The sequence below is a fragment of the Nilaparvata lugens genome, chromosome 3 (assembly GCF_014356525.2).
Source record: "Nilaparvata lugens isolate BPH chromosome 3, ASM1435652v1, whole genome shotgun sequence".
NCBI classification, from domain to species: domain Eukaryota; kingdom Metazoa; phylum Arthropoda; class Insecta; order Hemiptera; family Delphacidae; genus Nilaparvata; species Nilaparvata lugens.
Genome location: NC_052506.1, coordinates 61,587,378 through 61,607,564, shown reverse-complemented (window position 1 = coordinate 61,607,564; position 20,187 = coordinate 61,587,378). Strand labels below are relative to the sequence as shown.

Below are 20,187 nucleotides of genomic sequence, written 5' to 3'. Positions count from 1 at the left end.
TCATAATAATTATAAAGATACAGAATGGATATGATTAACATTTGATAGCATTTTGATAGTGTTTTAAAAGTTTCCAAGTGTGTTCTAAATGTTCTAAGAACATTTCTAAAATGTTTTCTGAATTTTATGCTGATCTTTCTTTTAAAATATCTATTGTTATTTATGATTAACTTCTGAGCAATATCCATGATAACTTTCAATTCTTCTTTCTGAAATTAGAGTCCTTCAAGCTTCTTATGATTCAATCTAAAACGTTTTCAATGTAAAGCAGACAGAGTAGGATACTATCGAATTAGCTATATTGGAGATAACTTTCTAAATTTAGTTATTCTATTTTCGGTTTTCATGATGTAACTTCATTTCGTTCTATTAACTGTTGAATTTAACTGTAAGAGGTGACAATATATTTGATATCTTTTCTCTATTTCGTTGTTTCTCTTGTCATTTCTGGATTCCCGTTCTCTAGCACTAGGTATGTTTATCAAGCATTCCTTTTATTAAGTTATATTGTGTGTACTTCTAAATTCTAAATTCCAAATTTACTTTCTAAATTCATAGCACGGCACAGACGGAGACGTACGACTGAATAAATTCAACTATTGGCAAAAGAGTCCTAATGTAAGATTAGCGAACCATTATACAGAGATATGATGAAGGAGAACGATGATTCTTCAGGTACAGCTCAGAAAGATAATTTTTTCCATTCACTGTTCTTCAACTCGTCATCTTTTGTCCTTTTGCAAGCTTTTCTACCTTTTATCATTCTCCCTCTCTCTCTCTCTTTCTCTCTCTTGCTTGCCCACTTGATCTTTATCATGCTTACATTTTCTTCTCACATCCATCACGACAGGAGAAGAGAATTCAATGTCAGCGCTAAGAACCCTGAAAAAGCACGAAGAAAGTCGCTTAGGCCTACATCCACTTGACGTTTATATAAACCCCGCCTTGACAAAAGCCTGGATAATCTTTTCAGAAAAGCTTAGACTCCTCACAATTTAGTGTGCAGCCATATGCACTCAATTTTTTTACCTTGAAATGCTGTTTGATTCTTTTCAAGTGAGAGAACCATGAATGGAATGGTAATATGCTTGAAATTGAAAAATTATTCACTGTTCTAATCATGAATACTTGATATTTTCTACAACTGTCTCGTAGAAAAGGAGCTTGTAAGAGCGATGCTTTCTTGTACTTGAAGAAATGTTAATAAATACTAAATTGCAGATGAAAGAAGCATGAGGGTCGATCTCTTTTCAGCATGCACATGAACAGTGACTCATGTTTCTGTATCAAAATAATCGTATTCTGTATCCACTGATTTTGAAACAGAATATTCTCACTGAATAATGTCTGTTGTAAGGTGTTCGGACTTGGTCAGAAATTAAATTATCGACTAAATTGGAGATATTCAGAAATATTTAGAGAAATTTTCTGCAAGAAATATTTTGAGAATATTTCTGCAAACAAATTCACAAATGATTCAAGAAAAAGCCGTGAGCCTATGATTTCAGTCGCTGTAAATTATTGTAGAGAATTGAAGCGTTATGTGATCATTCAGATCAGGGCAAACAAATAGCACTACAAGATAGTACTGAGAAACAAGAATTATATTCTGAAATAAAGCAGGAGATCTCCAATGATAATTCTGATTCAAACAGATAAAATTATAATTTTCGCAGATTAATTTCAGAGTTGGAGTTCCACGAGCAATGAAACGAGTCTCCAGAGCTGTGAAATGAATTTCCATTGATTACTCAGCTGAGAGATTGATATAACTATTCTAGCCTATTATTACTCATTTGTTAAGTCTTCGAACGATCGTCTTTGATGGATAAATGTATGAATGAGAAATCTTTTAAAACGATCAACTTTCTCAATTTCTGTGATCTAGTCTGAAGAGTGAGTGTACTATGAGTCTAGAACGAACTCTAGAACGAACTATGGACTATTCTCGAGAGTACATCAAATATTGTCATCGAATGTAATTTCCTGCTTTTGCAAGATTATTCCAATCATCAATGCCAGAAGGTTCCGCCAAAATCTTTTTCTTTCTTACACCAATAACAAAGTGATAGTTGCAGTGCAGGAAGAAGACAAACAAGATTCGTAGAGCTGTCTGCGGACTTCGATGCAAGATCGATTGAACACCCATTTCTTGTCCAAGTCCGTGATGTCTATTCATGCCGTCTCATGGACTAGAGATATAGCCAGTATAGCCAGAATTCAAAAAATATTTTTCCGGTTCGTGTAAAATGAAAAAAATTCCCCTATATAATTCACACCATGGAATTAAAAAGGTTTCCTCGTCCAAAACAAATAGCCTAGCTAAAAACTTTCACCCGATTCATAATTGAATACATTTCTTCTTTTGAGGTTTTTCTCCCTCCATCTGTTTATCAACAACACATCATTTGGAATTTCATTGCAGTAAATCTGAATAACTTATATTCATTGTACTAGTTGTTGGAATCTACGTATTAAATTTAATTTTCAAATTAAGTTAGCGGTTGGTCAAGTGCAGCAAGACAACATTTCTGGTCCTTAAGTAATATTTCCTCTATTTGGGAAGGAGGATTGTACTATTAACAAGATATCATCATTGTATAATTATATTGCTGGACATCTCGGAAAATTTTAAATAAAATTGATTGTTATTGCTATCTCGCAATTCAATTCATACATTGAATATTGCACACATTTTTTATTGTATAATTTTCTCGTCCACAAAGACAAAACATGACAAAGTCGGAACAAGTCTGATGAAGTTGATCTTATCTTACCACTTATTTTGGGAGCATTGCAATATGCGAATGAATAATGGATAAAAGTAGAGTTATTGAACAGTTATGAAGTATATATTATGAAAATCATCTCACAGATAGTGATGTTCCAAGCAGTTCATTATTAAGTACTAAATTTAGCATCCGATATTGCTAGGCAAGCTGAGAAGGCTTCCGTTTTGAGTAAATGGATGTTATGATCAATTAGATTAGAAATATCAACCAAGAGGGAATGTTCAATTCCCTTCACATTCAGTGGAGTCCGGGAGCTGATAGAGTCCATTTACATAATGTAGCCTATTCGCAACTGAAAAAAAGACTTTTAAAGATCCCCCTGACTAATACTGTCGAAGAAAGCTGGTAATGGAGTTTTCCTATGCTGAAGAAGAAGGAGCAATCCGGATTCGGGAGATTGAGTATTTTCCAATCAGATTTTATACTTTCTTAGAAGCTTGAATATTCTCCTGAGAGATCTCTTATTGGAGAGATTCAGCAAACGCCACATCAGATGCAAATAAGGCACTGATATAGTTTGATTACATCAGTAAAGTTTCACTGCTAAAATTAATATCTTAGAAGAGATGTTTCGAACACGTGCACCTATCAACATGGAACTCATGAACATGGTAACACTGGTAGACATCATAGATCTGTATTCGAGATACGAAAAAATCGGCTAGTTGCAAGATACGGCATCATCATTTCTTCCCGTTGTGGAAATGAATATAATAAATACAGAGTTGAGTCAACATAAGCAGAAATAGACGTTTGTGTTACAAGCAACCTGAACTCCTTGGATTCGTGAGGAACATTCATTAAAGCAGATAGCCGGAATGTTTAGAGTGAACAGATATATGTTAAGTACCAGATAGAACAGCAGAATTGAATAAAATCGAATTATTGTAGCAGGGAGGCAGTTGAAGGAGGGAACGAAAAAAGCCAAGGTCGATTGTTGCTCGTTGTGACTCAATGAAACATCCCGTTTTTGTCACAATGTTCTGTAAAATGTCCTCCTCAATAATAGGCTAGCTCATCAAAAACAACGGGACAATCGATAATTTGATCACAGATCGCATCAATTGTCGATCAGTGTTTTCTGTGTATTCTTCAGGTTTCTTGATCTGCAATCGGTCAAATTCTTATAATTGTATTCGGAGATCTCAATTTCTCTACTATGTGCATTCTTGAAAAATTAAATTTTCGTGTTGGAAGTCAGTGATTAATCTCTCTTTCATTATAAACATCATTGCATCTCTATTTTTTCATAAGCCATTTACTCACATTCTTCTCAAATCAAACAATTGTACAATTTATAATGTAATTATACTGAATGTAGCCTATTTTCGGTAAAAGGTAATTACGCGGAGAGGCCCTTGGCACAACGGTTGACCTTTGTTATTATTGGCCTAATATTAGGGACTTACTCTTGAATAATTTGAAAATGAACTTAGTGAAGTTTTGAATATGATAGTTAGAAAAATGAGTTGAATGGAAACTGATTATTAATCACTTATCATTTATAATCCAAGTGATGAATTATCGAGGCTGATTCTACTGACATTTGATTAACCACAGGTCACCACCATCCAGTAAACCCAAATTATTATTGTAACTCTGAGTAGCAAATTCTGAGAGACTCATCCGTGTTTAATATTCTGGCAAGCAGTGTAGCTTTGCTCCAATACTTGAATACAAACTTGCGGTACTGTTTCCAGCCATTCACTAATTTACAATTTCCATCAGCCAACCAAATAATTGTCAATATTGGCTATTGACATAGAATAATATGCATTGCAGCTAACTTTGTCATTATATTAGCCTACGCTAATTGATAATTATTCATTGATGCATTCCTAGAGAGCACGTTGTAGGTTGCAGAGATAATCGGTGGACTGGGCTGCGCTGAAATAATGGTCAATTTAGTGATCCAATGGTCCGTCGTGGTGGTGACCCTTGTGCAAAGTAAAATCAGATTAGAATCGACTGTGAAGTGTCCGTAATAGATTAACGAGCGACGAGATTGATTGGCGCAATGCATATGTGGAATATTCAACCAAGTCGACTTGATGCTCGAAAGAGACAATGCATTTCGATAACCTCAGGTTAAATGTTGACCGATCTCGCTTGGAATGGACCAGTTTAAAAAGATTGATGGTCCTAGTTTATTGATGTATTTTTTGAATGTGACGATAGTTTCAATAATCAATCAGTTTCTCTTCAGTTACAATATTTACTCAACCTCTCCTTCCCGATCAGAGACGTTCCAGAATAATCAAACTTGTTAGAGATTCTTTAAAATATGGCAATCTCAATTATTTCAAAAATGATTTTGAATTTGTTTCCGATGGTGGGAGGATAGATGCTTCCCATACTAGAACTGGTGCTAATACTCTTAGGATACCTAATCACCGAACTACTATCTATTCTAAATCGTTCCTTGTCAGTGCTTGTCGTGAATGGAATAAACTTCCCAACTCTATTAGATGCATTGAGAGCCGAGCGGGATTTATCTTGTATTTGAAAAAATATCTTATAGAGAAAATGACTGTGTCTGTCCAACCCTAGAGCACTGCATGACAAATATTCTAATCTCTCTTCCTTTCCATTCTCCATTCTATTCATTCATCCATATTACATACTACATATTCATCATCTCATCTCAAAATTTTCTGTTCTTCAGTATTGTATATCGTAATTATTACTCAATCAATTTCTAAAATCTTAATTAAATCATACCCTATAACGTTTGTTCCATTTATCTATTTTGAATCTTAATGCAATATTGTACTCACTATAACTCTTTCTAATATCTTCCATCTTATCCATTCATCCCATTTCTAAGATTCAAATCACATATTCACATGTTATAATATTTCCAACAGCTCTATTCAATCACAACCCGGTCGTGTGTTGATGTGATGATTTTATATTATCGTCATCTAATTGCATTTAATCTTTATTCTCATTGGTTAATTATCTATACTTTGTAAAATTCGTTGAATAATTAGCATTACCGTCATTTAATGTAAATTAGTGCATAAGCCAGTAAATATTGTAGCATACATAAATAAAGAAATCTAATATCATCTAATCACAGACAGTGAGTTCTTTGCAACTAGCAAGTTACCCGTGCTCCGCAAGGGTCTATTTAGAAACTTGACAAACTGAAAACTTGACCGAGTGGAATCTTGAAGAGTTTGGAATAGGCCTAGAACCATACTCGGTTAATAGAGAATCTATATGCGAATTTTCAAGTCAATGAATTCAGAAGTTTATACGTCAAAACATAATTATGTTGGATGCGTCAAGCATAAGTTTCCTATCCCGCACGTGTATGAGCCAGCTTTTTCCTTTATTATAGTATAGATAAGTTCTTCAACTTGGTGCTAACCTTATAAAGTAACAGAACTCAAATCTTGTTTGAAAACCTTCCTCAATTTAATGCCAACCTGAAAAAAATTGGACTTGTTATTAATTTAGTTACCTTTTTTAAACAATGTTCGAAGAGTTAATCTTTTCACTCCACTGGGTGGAGTATCAACCGAGCAATGGCTCAGTCTTTAGGTGCCATTTAGTCACGACAGTGAATAAGTCGCACTGTGCATAAGATAGGACAAGACTGTATACGGGGACTGTAAACGAACCAATAACACAGAATTGAAGGGTTGATTTAGTCTCTCTAGATTATAGGTCTATATTATTAACATAATGGTATGTTAATTCATGTCCCATGAATGAAATTTGAACATTAAGAAAAATCTAGAATGGAAATTGAAATTTGGGCCTCGAGGTGCACGAGATTGATATTTTTAGAATCTATGTGCAAAATGTGAAGATCTAAATCATTTTCGTTTTTCCGGTAACTTCAAACTTAATCCACAAATTGTCATGTTTTGATGCGAACAAATACAACCTCACTTTATCTTATTATATAGATATCTTATACCATCAACTCAGATACACTATATTTTTATTCTTTCTTGCAATGATGAGTGTCTGATAATTTTCCTCACGTTTTACAGTACTTTTTCACTTTTCCTAGTGAATTGAGAAAATACGTTGTCTCGATTATGAAAATACCTCCTTGACAGTGAAACTAAATTTTCCAGAGCTCTCGAGTACACCGGTGTGCCCCCCACCACCACGAAGCTACTGTATCGTACTATGTATTAGTGTGTAAGAATATAGTTATACTATAGTACTGTTGATGAAGTATTAAATTGTATATCTGTGACGAAGTTCTGTTGGATTTTCAAGTTTTTTTTTTCTTGTTATTTCTATTAAAACTAGTCACTAGGACTAACCATTAATTTTGTTCTGTTATTTCTTATCCTTAATTAATTTTTATTGCCAAAGTCTTCCAGTGAAGCCTACAGTTCCAATCTATAATTTCACTACTTTAAATTATTTCACTACACTTTTATTCAATATACTTTTTTCACTCCACTTCCAAAGCACGAAGGGCTTTGTTCTCTTCAACCTCCTAGTGAGTTCAGTGTCTAGTAGTTGGATGACTTCGGTGTTGTCGTGTTGATGAAGACGTGACTCATGATGGGCTGCCAATCGTCTTATCTCACAGGTCAGAGGGGATGTGCAGATCTCGGTGCAAATCGCTGTTCCTTATGTACCAGGGCGCATTCACCATGTTCCGCAGTACTTTGTTTTGGAATGTTTGAATCTGACTGATGTTAGAAGTTCTAGAGCAGCCGAAAAGCTGAATTCCATAAGTCCAGACAGGTTTTTGAATTTGTTTGTAAATCAATAACTTGTTGTCCAATGAGAGTTGTGATTGACGGCCCAACAGCCAATAGATTTTACTGTATTTGAGTCCTTTCATATTGATATGCTCTTTCCATTTCAACTTGGCGTCAAGAGTCATTCCAAGGTATTTTGCTGTGTTGCTGTGTGATACTACATTCCCATTCAGATTTATTCGAATCGGGTCATTGATAATTTTGTTTGTGAAGTTGATATGAATAGACCTCATCTCATTCAATCGAATTCTCCATTTTTTAGTCCAGTCACTGAATCTGTTGCTAGCATTCTGTAGTTTTGTGGCTGCTTCTTGTACTGTTTCCCCTTCTGCCAGTATTGCAGTATCATCAGCAAAAGTAGCAATATTGTCACTTCATCCAATTCAGGAAGATCACTTGTGTACAGCACATAAAGATTTTCCAGTGATATGAATTAAGTGAGTGATATCTATCTTCAATATTATGAAGGAAGGCATTCGCATTTACATGTACGGGATTGGAGGTATGACGCATTATCACTTATGAACTAATGAACTGATCAACTTGCAATTTTACATAAAGATTCTGGATTTATCGAGGATGGACATCGGCTCATTTTCATTGCTGTTGATTAAATTACTTTAATTTAATAATATTAAAATATTTTTTCCTCAATTTGTGATTCAACGACGAACCAAAACAGAGCTCTATCCAAGTGACTCCGTATAGTTGGTAGCGCGCGGTTCAGGCCTTTAATAACTTTTTTAATTCTTTCAGCTTCTTCCATTACCCACAATTGTGGGATTGATGGCGTCAAAGAATCAAAACACGTACAAAACACATGAAAAAAAACTGTAAAAGTTCAGATGGCATTGATCCAGTGCTCACGCTCTCAATAAAAATTCAAATTATCACCCATAAATTCGTTTACACTGTAATATGCCTTTGCACACAGTAGCTTCCGGACAGCTCTCCTGAAGGCGGCTCCATCCAATTGCTTCACACTATTATGCAGCTTGTTGTAGAATTTCAGGGCTGAAATCCTGTAACTGGCCTGTGATCGGTGGAGGCGTCTTCTGTGGATATCCAACAGCTCACTGCGCCTGGTGTTGTGGCGGTGGATGTCACTACGGGCAGCTAGAGTTTGCTGTATCTTCTTGACATACACCAAGCACAGGAGGATGAAAGACAGTCAGTACACCAAGGCGAGATAAGATGGGCTTACAGTGGGCAAGATGGTCGCTGCCAGTTATAATTCTTAAAGCTCTCTTTTGCAGCCTCAGGAAATCAGCAGCCCCTGCTGAATGACCCCACAGGAGCATCCATAAGTGATGTAGCAATGGAAGAGAGCGTGATACATCATTAAGAGATACCTCTCTGTCACCAGGCCCCTCATCCTGAGCAGCAGGAAGCAAATGCGGAAGAGTCGGCTGGTTACCTGCTGTAAATGACTGTTCCGGCTGAGTTTGCAATTCAAGACAAAACCCAGCAGCTTTACTGGATTCTGAGGGTCACGCAGTTCTCGTGACAATCTGCAGATGATCCTTTGGGTCTTGTCTTCATTCAGCTGGAATCGATTAGCGAGTAACCATGAAGTGGCAGATTGTAGATGCTCTGCAGACGCCTCCAAAATCCGCTCAAGCTCAGCACCCGATGACAGAAGTGATGCATCATCCGCAAACATCAGAGAAGAACCATTGTCGTCGAGGTGATTTATCATGACAAGAAACAGTGTAGGCCCCAGCACCGATCCCTGAGGAACACCAAAAGCCACCGGAGGGGTCTCGGAGTTTGCACATGAATCTAAGGTTGCAGGTTCGAGACCTATCAAATCAAACTTATATTTCTGCTGGAAATTTTCAACACTGATAAAGATCACCCACGTAATTTTGACAAAATGATAGATAATTATTCTATTTTTCATGTTTCAAGGAGATAGCATTTTACAACATCAAATTTTCTCCGGTGCAAAGCAGATAGTTTATTTATTTATTTATTTTTTGATACAATTACAAAACATATGAATATGATCGGGCTAGAACAACAGGCATAGCCCAAAACTATTCTGTTCCCAAATTTTGATATATAATAAAATGTCCGAAAAGATAGGTTATGTTTTTACTCAGGAAAGTTAATGTTCGAAGTTCTGTCCAAAAATATATATGAGCTAAAATTTTTTAATTCAGAATGATTAAAATACCAAATTATAGTCGAATATTGCACCGCACTTTGAATAAATTAAGTTATTTCAGAAAATTTGGAAGCCAGAAATATACACACAACTTTCCACTAGGCACAGCTATTACCACAGTAAATGTTTGTTACAGCTGATCATAAAAATTATATTAATATGCAAATTTGTTGGAATTAAGTATGATCATAGCTAACTGATCCACTGAATTATCACGTTTTGCTACTATGCTATGAATTATTGTTATTTGAGTCATGAGCCTATTTTGGGTTGAGTCTATTTTTATCATATTATCCGTAATATTATTGGAGTACAGTATAAAAATCTGAAAAAAATTTATCTGTTTATGGAATAATTAACATTTTTCAATTGATTGCTGCTTCAAATACTTCTTCTTGCTTATACACTTCTATTCTACTCTCATGCCTCTATTTTACTCAATGCGGTTTCACCAACCTTGGTCAAGGCATTTGAACATGGTCAAAGTCTATCAGCTGATCAAATCAGAAATAATTCGTTCCACCAACACTAGTTACGTTTGACCACGGTCAATCCGATGGTTAAGTTTGACTGCCGCCGAACGGGCGATCAAATTATTTGAACACGGTCAAAAGACCAATTCAATCAATTTTCTTGCTTGTTTCTTTGTGGGTTATGTTTTTGACGCAATGGAAAATTTCAAAGTTTTTAGTGCGATTGATTTAGTTGTAGTAAGTTATTTATTAGGTTCGTTCTCGGAATCTTTTAATATTTGTAAATTATTATAGTATAGAAAATAAAAAAGGATTTTGAAAAGGAGCTTTACTCTTTTATTACACAGTAGGCCTATGTTATTCAATCCTTACATTAACCAATGTATCTCATTAGAATTGGAATGTTCTTTTTTTCATAAAAAATTGTCAAAATAATTGATGGTGATTTGTAAATTTCTTTATACGAGAGTATTCAATTCATATTTGAAATATTATCATAAATTATTATAGATGTGTGACTATACGTCTGTGTCAGGGGCGTATAAACCTAGGCGTATAAAACGGGGCGAAGGGAACCTAGGGGGCCCGCCCCGAAATAATGAATATGAAGGAAAATCAGTACAGTAATTACACAAAAAATACAGTAATCTGAATTTTTGACGGCATGACGGTAAAGTAAAAAGGGCATTCAGCGCAAATTACCCTCTGACTGATATTAAACTGACAGAAAAACTGATATTAAGTATCATGGGGTGCTAACATATTTACTATATTACAGCATTTAATTTGAATTTTCGTTTAATAATAATTATTAATTTATTAGCATTTGAATGATTGCAATATCTCAGTAATTTTCATCCATAAAAATCAGATGTAGCCATTAACAAGCCAGTAAACATGTTGGCCAACTTCAGAAAAGTACAGCTACAAGAGTTGACCATGTTCAGATTTGACCGACGGAGTTTTAATCAATCCCGAGGTTGGTGGAACAGTTGTATGTTTCAACAAGTGATCAAATTTTGACTATGGTCTAATTGACCATGGCTAGGCTATATTTGATCAAGGTCGGTGGAACGGGGCATCAGTCTAATCTATTTATGTACATGTTGTTAGAGTTGATTGAATTTCGTCAAGACTGACATGCTCACAACAGTAATCTGATGCTAGAAGAAACGAAGTGTGAAGAAACAAGATTCAAAATGAAAGTTCCTGGAGCATAGCAAAATTATGAAAACAATGATATCAAATTATGTTTGACCTTAAAATGAACTGATACATGACCAGTATTACTCTTAGTTCTTACTCATAGTGCATGTGTTGAATGTTATTCCACTCACAGGTAAAACTTGATTTTGCCTTTTCGGGATTGAACATGTCGGAAGTTTCCCAATCAGATCATGCGTGAATTACTCGAGCTTGAACATATAGGATCACTTTTGTGATTGTGGTGTAGTTTTGGAATTGAATTTTAAAACGTCTTTAGGGTGAAATTTGATTCCAAATACTTGATCACAGCTTCGGGATTAGTTTTCCATACTCGACTTATAGATTAAGATCCATCCATAATTTATTATTGAGTGGGGAGAGTTTCCACTTTATAGTTAACTTGAACGTTTTAGATGAGTTTCCTCTTTAATGGTTTTGTTTTTGCCACAAAATTAATATCATAATATGATAGTAAGTATACTTAATGATCTGTAGGTGGAATCTAAGAGCACCGTTTCTGTATTCAGAAAGTATTCAAATTTAACGTTTGTAAAAATATAATTTACCTAAAAATTCTCACTGATCACTTCTAATGATAATACAAAAGCACGGATACAGCCTCCTCTGTAATTTTTTCCAGAAACCTGTATACTTCTTCAGGTAGCTACATAATATAGGTTCACATGAAAGATAGTTTTGGAGATTTTGAATTGAATTCAGGACTATTGATATTATTCAAATGTGAAATGATATTATTATTATAGGCTATTCTGAGAGACATATACGATATTACACTATTGTTTTACTCATCACCGTTTCTTATAGAATCGATAGAGATTTCTTTTGTCTAATATAACACACATTTTCAGAACTACGAAAAAATATCTGGCCAACTATAGGTAGCAAATGTGAATATCTGTCAAAATATAATAGCGAATGTTATCTTAATGTAGGCTTCATCTCCTACTTTTAAAAAAACCTCCTGCCTAGAAATATGGTTTCTAAGAAAAAGTAAAAAATATCTTTCACGAGCTACTCTCCATTCCCTTCCAGTGCTGAGGCTGACATCGTTATAACCGATTCTCACGTTACATCAGGTTCACAGGACAGGAATGTCCTCTGCTGCAGGATTCTGGACATAATTGAATACGTACCCTCTCTGTGTCTAATTGAAACTGACCAACACTGAATTGAGATACCATCATTAATAGGCAAATAACCACCAGTTCATTGAAACATGCTAGTTCGGGTAAACCTCCAACCACTGATGTTGAACTCATGGATAAGTTCCATCTCTGCCTGACGGAAGATATCTTGTTTCTATTGGACATATTCCTGATTAGAACGAGAAGCCTGACGAAAACTGCAGTTTTACGTTTCACATTTTCCAGTCACTGGTAAGATTGGCAGATTTTCCAAATGATAATAATACCATCAATCAAATAAAAAAGGAATAGCAACTTTATTCTATCAGAAGCAATTCTTCAGAACTACCAATATTGATTAAACAATAGTTCTGGTCATTTTCCAATTCAATTTATCATTATCAATTATGGAAAAATCTGATAATAATATTGTCAATTACTTAGTTTACTCATGATTCAGAATCATCCAATATCAATGATTTGGATTATGAGTCACCATTTCGAATTCTCTGGGCTTGTTCAATATTAGGAATTCAATGTTCAAAGGAAAGAATGCACCACTATCGTATTGCTCGATTTGAAATAGAGTTCTTCATTTTTTCCGACTAGAAGAGTCTACAATTCAAACCGATGGAAATGTGTGACAGTATATTTTATCTCTCAAACGATGATTAAACTTGTGGATTTTTCCACTTGGAGAAATTGTCCAAGGAAGCATCGCATCAGTGGAGAGAGCGAATTGATTTATTGTGCTCTCAGTTGGACGAATGATGGAGCCAATTATGAAACGTTTGAGTTGATGAAGAAAGTTGAAAAATCCTCAACAAGTTGCCGAGGTCTAGATAAAATGAAAATATAACGCGCCTGACCCAAAGAAGGACCGAGTCCGCCTGCCATTATGATCGGATGATGCAGAGAAGTTTTGAGACTGACAGAAGTGGAAAAGTTGGTGGCTTATTTTCAAACTGAATGATAGGAGAAGTGCATAGTTGTTTACAGTTCCACCTCTCAACCGCGGCGCAATATGGCTTTTCATGGCAATAAGGCTCTCCAGAGTCAACCCTTGAAAATCATAATCCATTCGGTGGAGCGGCTGTCTTCCTTCTTCCACTTGCTCAGTGTTGCTCTCTTCCTTCCACCAGACCTGATTTCTAGTCGTCGATCGATGAAATCTTAATTTGCCCATTACTTCCAATCGGCTGCCAACCCAGCTGAGAACCATTGTTGATGATGACCAATATACACCATACTGCATCTCGACTCAACTTCAATGGGCTCTAATAGCTTCCAGGATAGATCTATAGCCCACAATTAATTCATTCATTATTTCATCTACCTTGATATTTCTCTGTGAGTCTGGAATGGATTTATTAGAATACGTCAGGCTCGCTTCGCTCGCCATATCCGTCAAGCCAGGAGGCTCCGCCCCCTGGACCCCCGACTGGATCGTCCAAGAATGAGATGAGCAGGCTCGCTTCGCTCGCCTGCATTTTTCATTTGAGCATTTTTATCATATGTTAGTACGATCCAGTCGGGGGTCCAGACTAAACGTCTTGCTAAACGGATATGGCGAGCGAAGCGAGCCTGACGGCTAGTAATATAATATTCCCAGGAATAGCTCTGATTGAAGTAGCAGTGCCCAATCAATTTTTCCGCGATAAATGCATTTCAATCTTCAACCTGGTGCCAACCTAACAAAGTCAACTCAACTTAATGCCAACCTGACAAAATTATTAATCTAGTTACCAGTTAACAACTGTTTTGAAGAGGTACTCTCTCTAGATTATAGTTCTATATTAACATATTGTATGGCCTTTTTTCAATTATAATTATGAGAATAAGAAGAATATACATGCTAAAGACGAACTTTAAACCCTTAAAAGCGCCTCTAAAGGGCCAACTGAACATACCTATCAAATTTGAACGTTTTTAGTGCGGTAGATTTTTAGCTCTGCCAGTGAGTGAGTGAGTCAGTCAGTCAGTCAGTGAGTGAGTGCCATTTCGCTTTTATATATATAGATGAAGATGATTGCTATTCCCATACTCTGGAATGGTTAAAAAACAATCTTGAATTTTATCCTATGGTTCTTTTATTTAACAAATTAAAGTTTCATCGAAATTAGGCTACTTGGTTTCATCTTCAAATGAATATCAAGTTCACAGTGAACTTGAAATCAGGAAGTGTTGTAATTCTGTGAAATTGAGAATAATAATGTGACAATCATATAAAAAATAATAATACTCGATGAATTGATTTGAATATTTCTTCCTCAATGAATTTCAATAAATTCGATAATATCTTTCAGAATGTATAATTATTAAAAGTGGCAATTATGCTATTTATTGCTCTCATTTATTATTTGAAGCCAAATTTGAGTTTGAACGCAACATACAAATGAGAATAGAAACGTTAATTTCCTCTGAAAAAACTATTCACGTTGAAAAGACAAAATATTTTGCTTTTATGAATTATAGCTCTCTACTATTAGTTCTGTGAACAGTAGACCTCATGCAGTTTTCTCATCCACAAGTATCACAGTTGAATCACAATTCACAGTTGAATCATAATTTACTCTTAAAAACTGTTATTTGTTTTCTCCAAGATCAAAAACTCTCCTACGTTAATAGACTCAGTTCACGTTTGAATTTGTATCCCATATGATAATTTATCCAGTTCCGTGATAATCTTTTCATATGATAAAAATATTTCTTATGTATTTCAAAATTAATGTTTTTCAATCAAGAATATTATAATTTCTTCAGCATTATTTAGTTCATTTATTCATTTTTCATTTCATTCATCAACCAATTAATTTGATTTTCAAATATGAGAATATTGATACTGATGGGCACGCATCATAAATAAAAATCTGGTGTGGCGCACTCATACAACTTTCCTAGCCGTTATGAAACTTTCCACTATAGTTTAAAATCGTAGATCAATTCATTCTGCTATTTGTTCCAGTGAATGATTCAAAAGAATCAACCAAGGTACTAAAATACATTCTAGGTAAGTACATTGGAATCAACAGCATTTCTTTTTGTTTCGATTACATAATGTGACATGTGACTATTATCAATATTACTCTTATTATGGGACTAGAAAAATAACACTGAAAAGCGCTGATGATAATAATAGAGTGAAGTGAGATCTTATCATGTGCTATGAAATACATTATTCTCATATTGTATCCTGTTTAACCAAAATGCATTGCACATACAGATTTTTTATTGACAAGTCGTTAATGTTTACCAAGTTTTTCATAGTTCTACAAAAGCTATGATGGAAACATACTAACTTATCGAGTGATTATCGCGAAGAAATCATGGATTGCGCGATCATTTGATGCAAGCTCTGACCAAATTTTGATGTAGTTTTCTTTTTTATTCCTCCAGTCATTGACCAGCTTCTATTTCTTCTCAAATTATAACTCCTTCCAATTCTACTCTTTCTCTTGACTCTTTGATTCATACCACATGGAAGGAGCTCCTGATACGTGGGAGCCTCCCACAGGCATCTAACGGGGAGGCGTGATGGAATAAAACAATTTGAAAGAAATTTGTCTTTCAGGAGTTCTTTGGCTGCAGGACGCTCTCCAGGATGTTTCTGCAGTATCTTCAGGATAAACTTGGAAAACTGTTTACGAAGTCCGGGCTGATAATGATTAAAGTTACAGCTCAAAATATTTCTCCCAATATCTCCATTACCAGCTTCAAACGGCAACTTACCAGAAATCAGTTTGTAGGAAATACATCCAACAGCCCAAATATCAACAGCAAAACTGTGTCCTTCCTTGAAGATAATTTCAGGTGCCATGTACTCCATTGTTCCACAAAATTCTGTTACTAAATTTTCTCTATGAGACATCAATGTTGATACTCCAAAGTCTCCGATTTTTGGTATCAGACGGCTGTTGAGGACAATATTTTCCAACTTTAAATCGCCATGAACGATGTACTTACTATGTAGATATTGTACACCTGACAGGATTTGATTCAGCATATATCGGGCTTCCACCAATGTTAGCTGGTTTCTTCGTTTCATCAACTGCGATAAAGATCCGTTTGAACACAGTTCTAAAACAATATAAAAATTTGTGTTGTCAGTAAATGATGTTTTAAAATTTACTATATTTTTGTGATAAAGAAGGCTGTAGATGGCAATCTCCTTACTTATGTAGTTCTTATTCCTCGAAATCAAGCTACTTATTACTTTAACAGCGAATAGTCGTCCTGTCTCAACCTCTTCCGATAAATAACATTTTGCAAATGATCCTTTCCCGAGGAGCTTACTGAGAACGTACGAAGATCCAGTTTCTGCGTCAGCAACGACAAATGGTAATCTTGATTGACTTTCGTTGAAAATTTCCATCAATAACCAAACGAATTTATAAATTCATGCGATTACTCCCCGCAAATGATCGACTATTAACCTCATAATAAATGAAATTCCATTAAGTTGCATTGATATTTATTTTTCCACATGTGAAGTGATCAGATGTTTGGATTCGATTTCATGGAAATCCTATTATAATATTAAGCGAGCAATTCCTGTATATCTGGCTATTTTTACTTTCCTTGCCCTATTACCATAGGTAAGGTAAGTATTGCTATCCGAAAAAATCTGGTGTGGTACACTCACACAACTTTCCTTGCTCATATTTGAAACTACGATCAGACTTTTGTATATGTGTATAAATAATTATTGTTTTCAGAGTACTTTTTCCTTTGTGTAAATTGTGAAATTCGATGATTTTTTTAGTTGTCATTTTTTTAAAGTCTTCAAAACAGCTGTTCTACAGATGAAATATCTCGACTATGTGTTCTTTTTATGAACTGCTCTACCTACCTACCTCATGCACGAGAAGGAGGTTACAAGTCCATTTCCCAAGGATGGGGTGGACCCTCCATTGGTTTCCCAGAAAGGAGACTTATGCCAGCTGATAGAGCTGCTAAATAACTATACAGGGTATGAATTTAAAAAAAATCGGTCAAGTTATTTTTGAGAAAATCGTGAAAAACATGGTTTTTTAGCAATTATCCGCCATTTTTCCCAAGAATATTACGGAGCTCCTGCAATTTTCCCAGAAAAAACTCATGTCATTTGATGGGGCTTATGAATAGCTATCCATGGTATAAATTTGAAGAGAATCGTTAGAGCCGTTTTTGAGAAAACCGTGAAAAACATGGTTTTTTAGTCATTATCCGCCATTTTTCTCAAGAATATTACGGAGCTCCTGAAATTTTCCCAGAAATGAGAACTATGCCAGTTGATAGGGCTTATAAATTAGCTATCCATGGTATAAATTTGAAAAAAATCGTTAGAGCCGTTTTCGAGAAAAACGTGAAAAACATGGTTTTTTAGTAATTATTCGCCATTTTTTCCGCTATCTTGGATTGAATTTTATTGTATTTCTTATTGTTGGATCCTCATGGTATAAGGACCTTAAGTTTAAAATTTCAAGTCAATCGATTAATTAGGAATGGAGTTATCGTGTTCACAGACATACACACATACACACACACACACACACATACACACACACACACACAGACCAACACCCAAAAATCATGTTTTTGGACTCAGGGGACCTTGAAACGTATAGAAAACTTGAAATTGGGGTACCTTATTTTTTTTGGAAAGCAATACTTTCCTTACCTATGGTAGTAGGGCAAGGAAAGTAAAAACCAATTTTTTGGACTCAGGGGACCTTGAAATGTATAGAAATTTAGAAATCGGGGTACCTTAATTTTTTACTTTCCTTGCCCTATTACCATAGGTAAGGAAAGTATTGCAAAAAAAAAAATTTTCCAACTTTCCAAAAAAATCTAAGGTACCCTAATTTCATGTTTTCTATACGTTTCAAGATCCCTTGAGTCCAAAAACATGATTTTTGGGTGTTGGTCTGTGTGTGTGTGTGTGTGTGTATGTGTGTGTGTGTGTGTATGTGTGTATGTGTGTATGTGTGTATGTGTGTATGTGTGTATGTCTGTGAACACGATAGCTCCATTCCTAATTAACCGATTGACTTGAAATTTTAAACTTAAGGTCCTTATACCATGAGGACCCGACAATAAGAAATTCAATAAAATTCAATTCAAGATGGCGGAAAAAATGGCGGATAATTACTAAAAAACCATGTTTTTCACGATTTTCTCAAAAACGGCTTTAACGATTTTCTTTAAATTTATACCATGGATAGCTATTTATAAGCCCTATCAACTGACATGAGTCTCATTTCTGGGAAAATTGCAGGAGCTGCGTAATATTCTCGAGAAAAATGGCGGATGATTACTAAAAAACCATGTTTTTCACGATTTTCTCGAAAACGGCTCTAACGATTTTCTTCAAATTTATACCATGGATAGTTATTTATAAGCCCTATCAACTGACATGAGTCTTATTTCTAGGAAAATTGCAGGAGCTGCGTAATATTCTCGAGAAAAATGGCGGATAATTACTGAAAAACCATGTTTTTCACGATTTTCTCAAAAATTACTCGACTGATTTATTTCAAATTCATACTCCGTATAGTTATTTACCAGCCCCATCAACTGGCATGAGTCTCCTCTCTGGGAAACTAATGGGGGGTTCACCCCATCCTTGAGAAATGTACTCTGTAACCTCCTTCTCATGCATGAGGTAGGTAGGTAGAGCAGTCTATAAAAATAACACATAGTCGAGATATTTCATCTGTAGAACAGCTGTTTTGACGAATTTTAAAAAATCATCGGATTTCACAATTTACACAAAGGAAAAAGTACTCTGAAAACGATAATTATATACACACATATACAGTAGTCCGATCGTAGTTTCAAATAATTATGTTGCCGCCAATCGTCATTATGTTATTTCTCTAAATTATTATCGTTTAAGAATGAGGCTCCCAGCTCAATGAGCAAGGAAAGTTGTGTGAGTGTACCACACCAGATTTTTGGGTATTGGTCTGTATGTGTGTGTGTGTGTGTGTATGAGTGTATGTACGTCTGTGTACACGATATCTCATCACCCAATTAACGTAATGACTTGAAATTTGGAACTTAAGGTCCTTACAATATAAGGATCCGACACGAACAATTTTGATCAAATGCAATTCAAGATGGCGGCTAAAATGGAGAAAATATTTTCAAAAACAGGGTTTTTTTGCGATTTTCTCGGAAACGGCTCAAACGATTTTGATCAAATTCATACCTAAAATAGTCATTGTGGAAAAAATAAAATAGTACCTATCAATAGCCACGAGTCCCATACCTGTAAAAATTCCAGGAGCTCCACCCCATATACGCAAAGTTTGATTTTCGATTCCCAATTATCGGGCTTCAGATACAATTAAAACAAAAAGTTTCGAGTGGAAAAGATTAAGCATGAAAATCTCTACAATTAATGTTCAGTGAAATTTTCACATAAAATTGAAAATAAGCACGAAATTCGAGAAAATGTGTTTATCAAATTGCAAACTTTTGGCAACTGTTGATTCTATTAAATGATTCACTATGAAGAGATAGCAGACCTCGTATGTCTCCAGCGTTATTGTCCTGTCACCAGCTAGCTCAGATCTTTGTTAATAAGTAGACTTGGGATGCGGGTCAACACTAGCGTCAACACTAGCGTCAGGTGATCAATTTTTGTAACGGCAAGGAAAGTTGTGTGAGTGCGCCACA

At 35.3% G+C, this 20,187-nt stretch overlaps 2 protein-coding genes across 5 annotated transcripts in view; both read right to left on the bottom strand.

Annotated features, from left to right (window-relative positions):
- LOC111061045 (PDF receptor) overlaps positions 1–20,187 on the bottom strand; it is a 270,887-nt gene that overhangs the window by 226,196 nt on the left and 24,504 nt on the right. The gene's annotated exons all lie outside the window — the stretch shown is intronic.
- Positions 15,554–17,101, bottom strand: LOC111061119 (serine/threonine-protein kinase PLK1). The gene has a single exon (XM_022348807.2). The coding sequence runs from the start codon at positions 16,895–16,897 to the stop codon at positions 15,836–15,838; it is 1,062 nt and encodes a 353-aa protein (XP_022204499.1). The 5' UTR covers positions 16,898–17,101; the 3' UTR covers positions 15,554–15,835.

Coding starts and splice junctions, on each gene's coding strand:
- LOC111061119 (XM_022348807.2), bottom strand. CDS start 16,897: ATGGAAATTTTCAACGAAAGTCAATCAAGATTACCATTTGTCGTTGCT.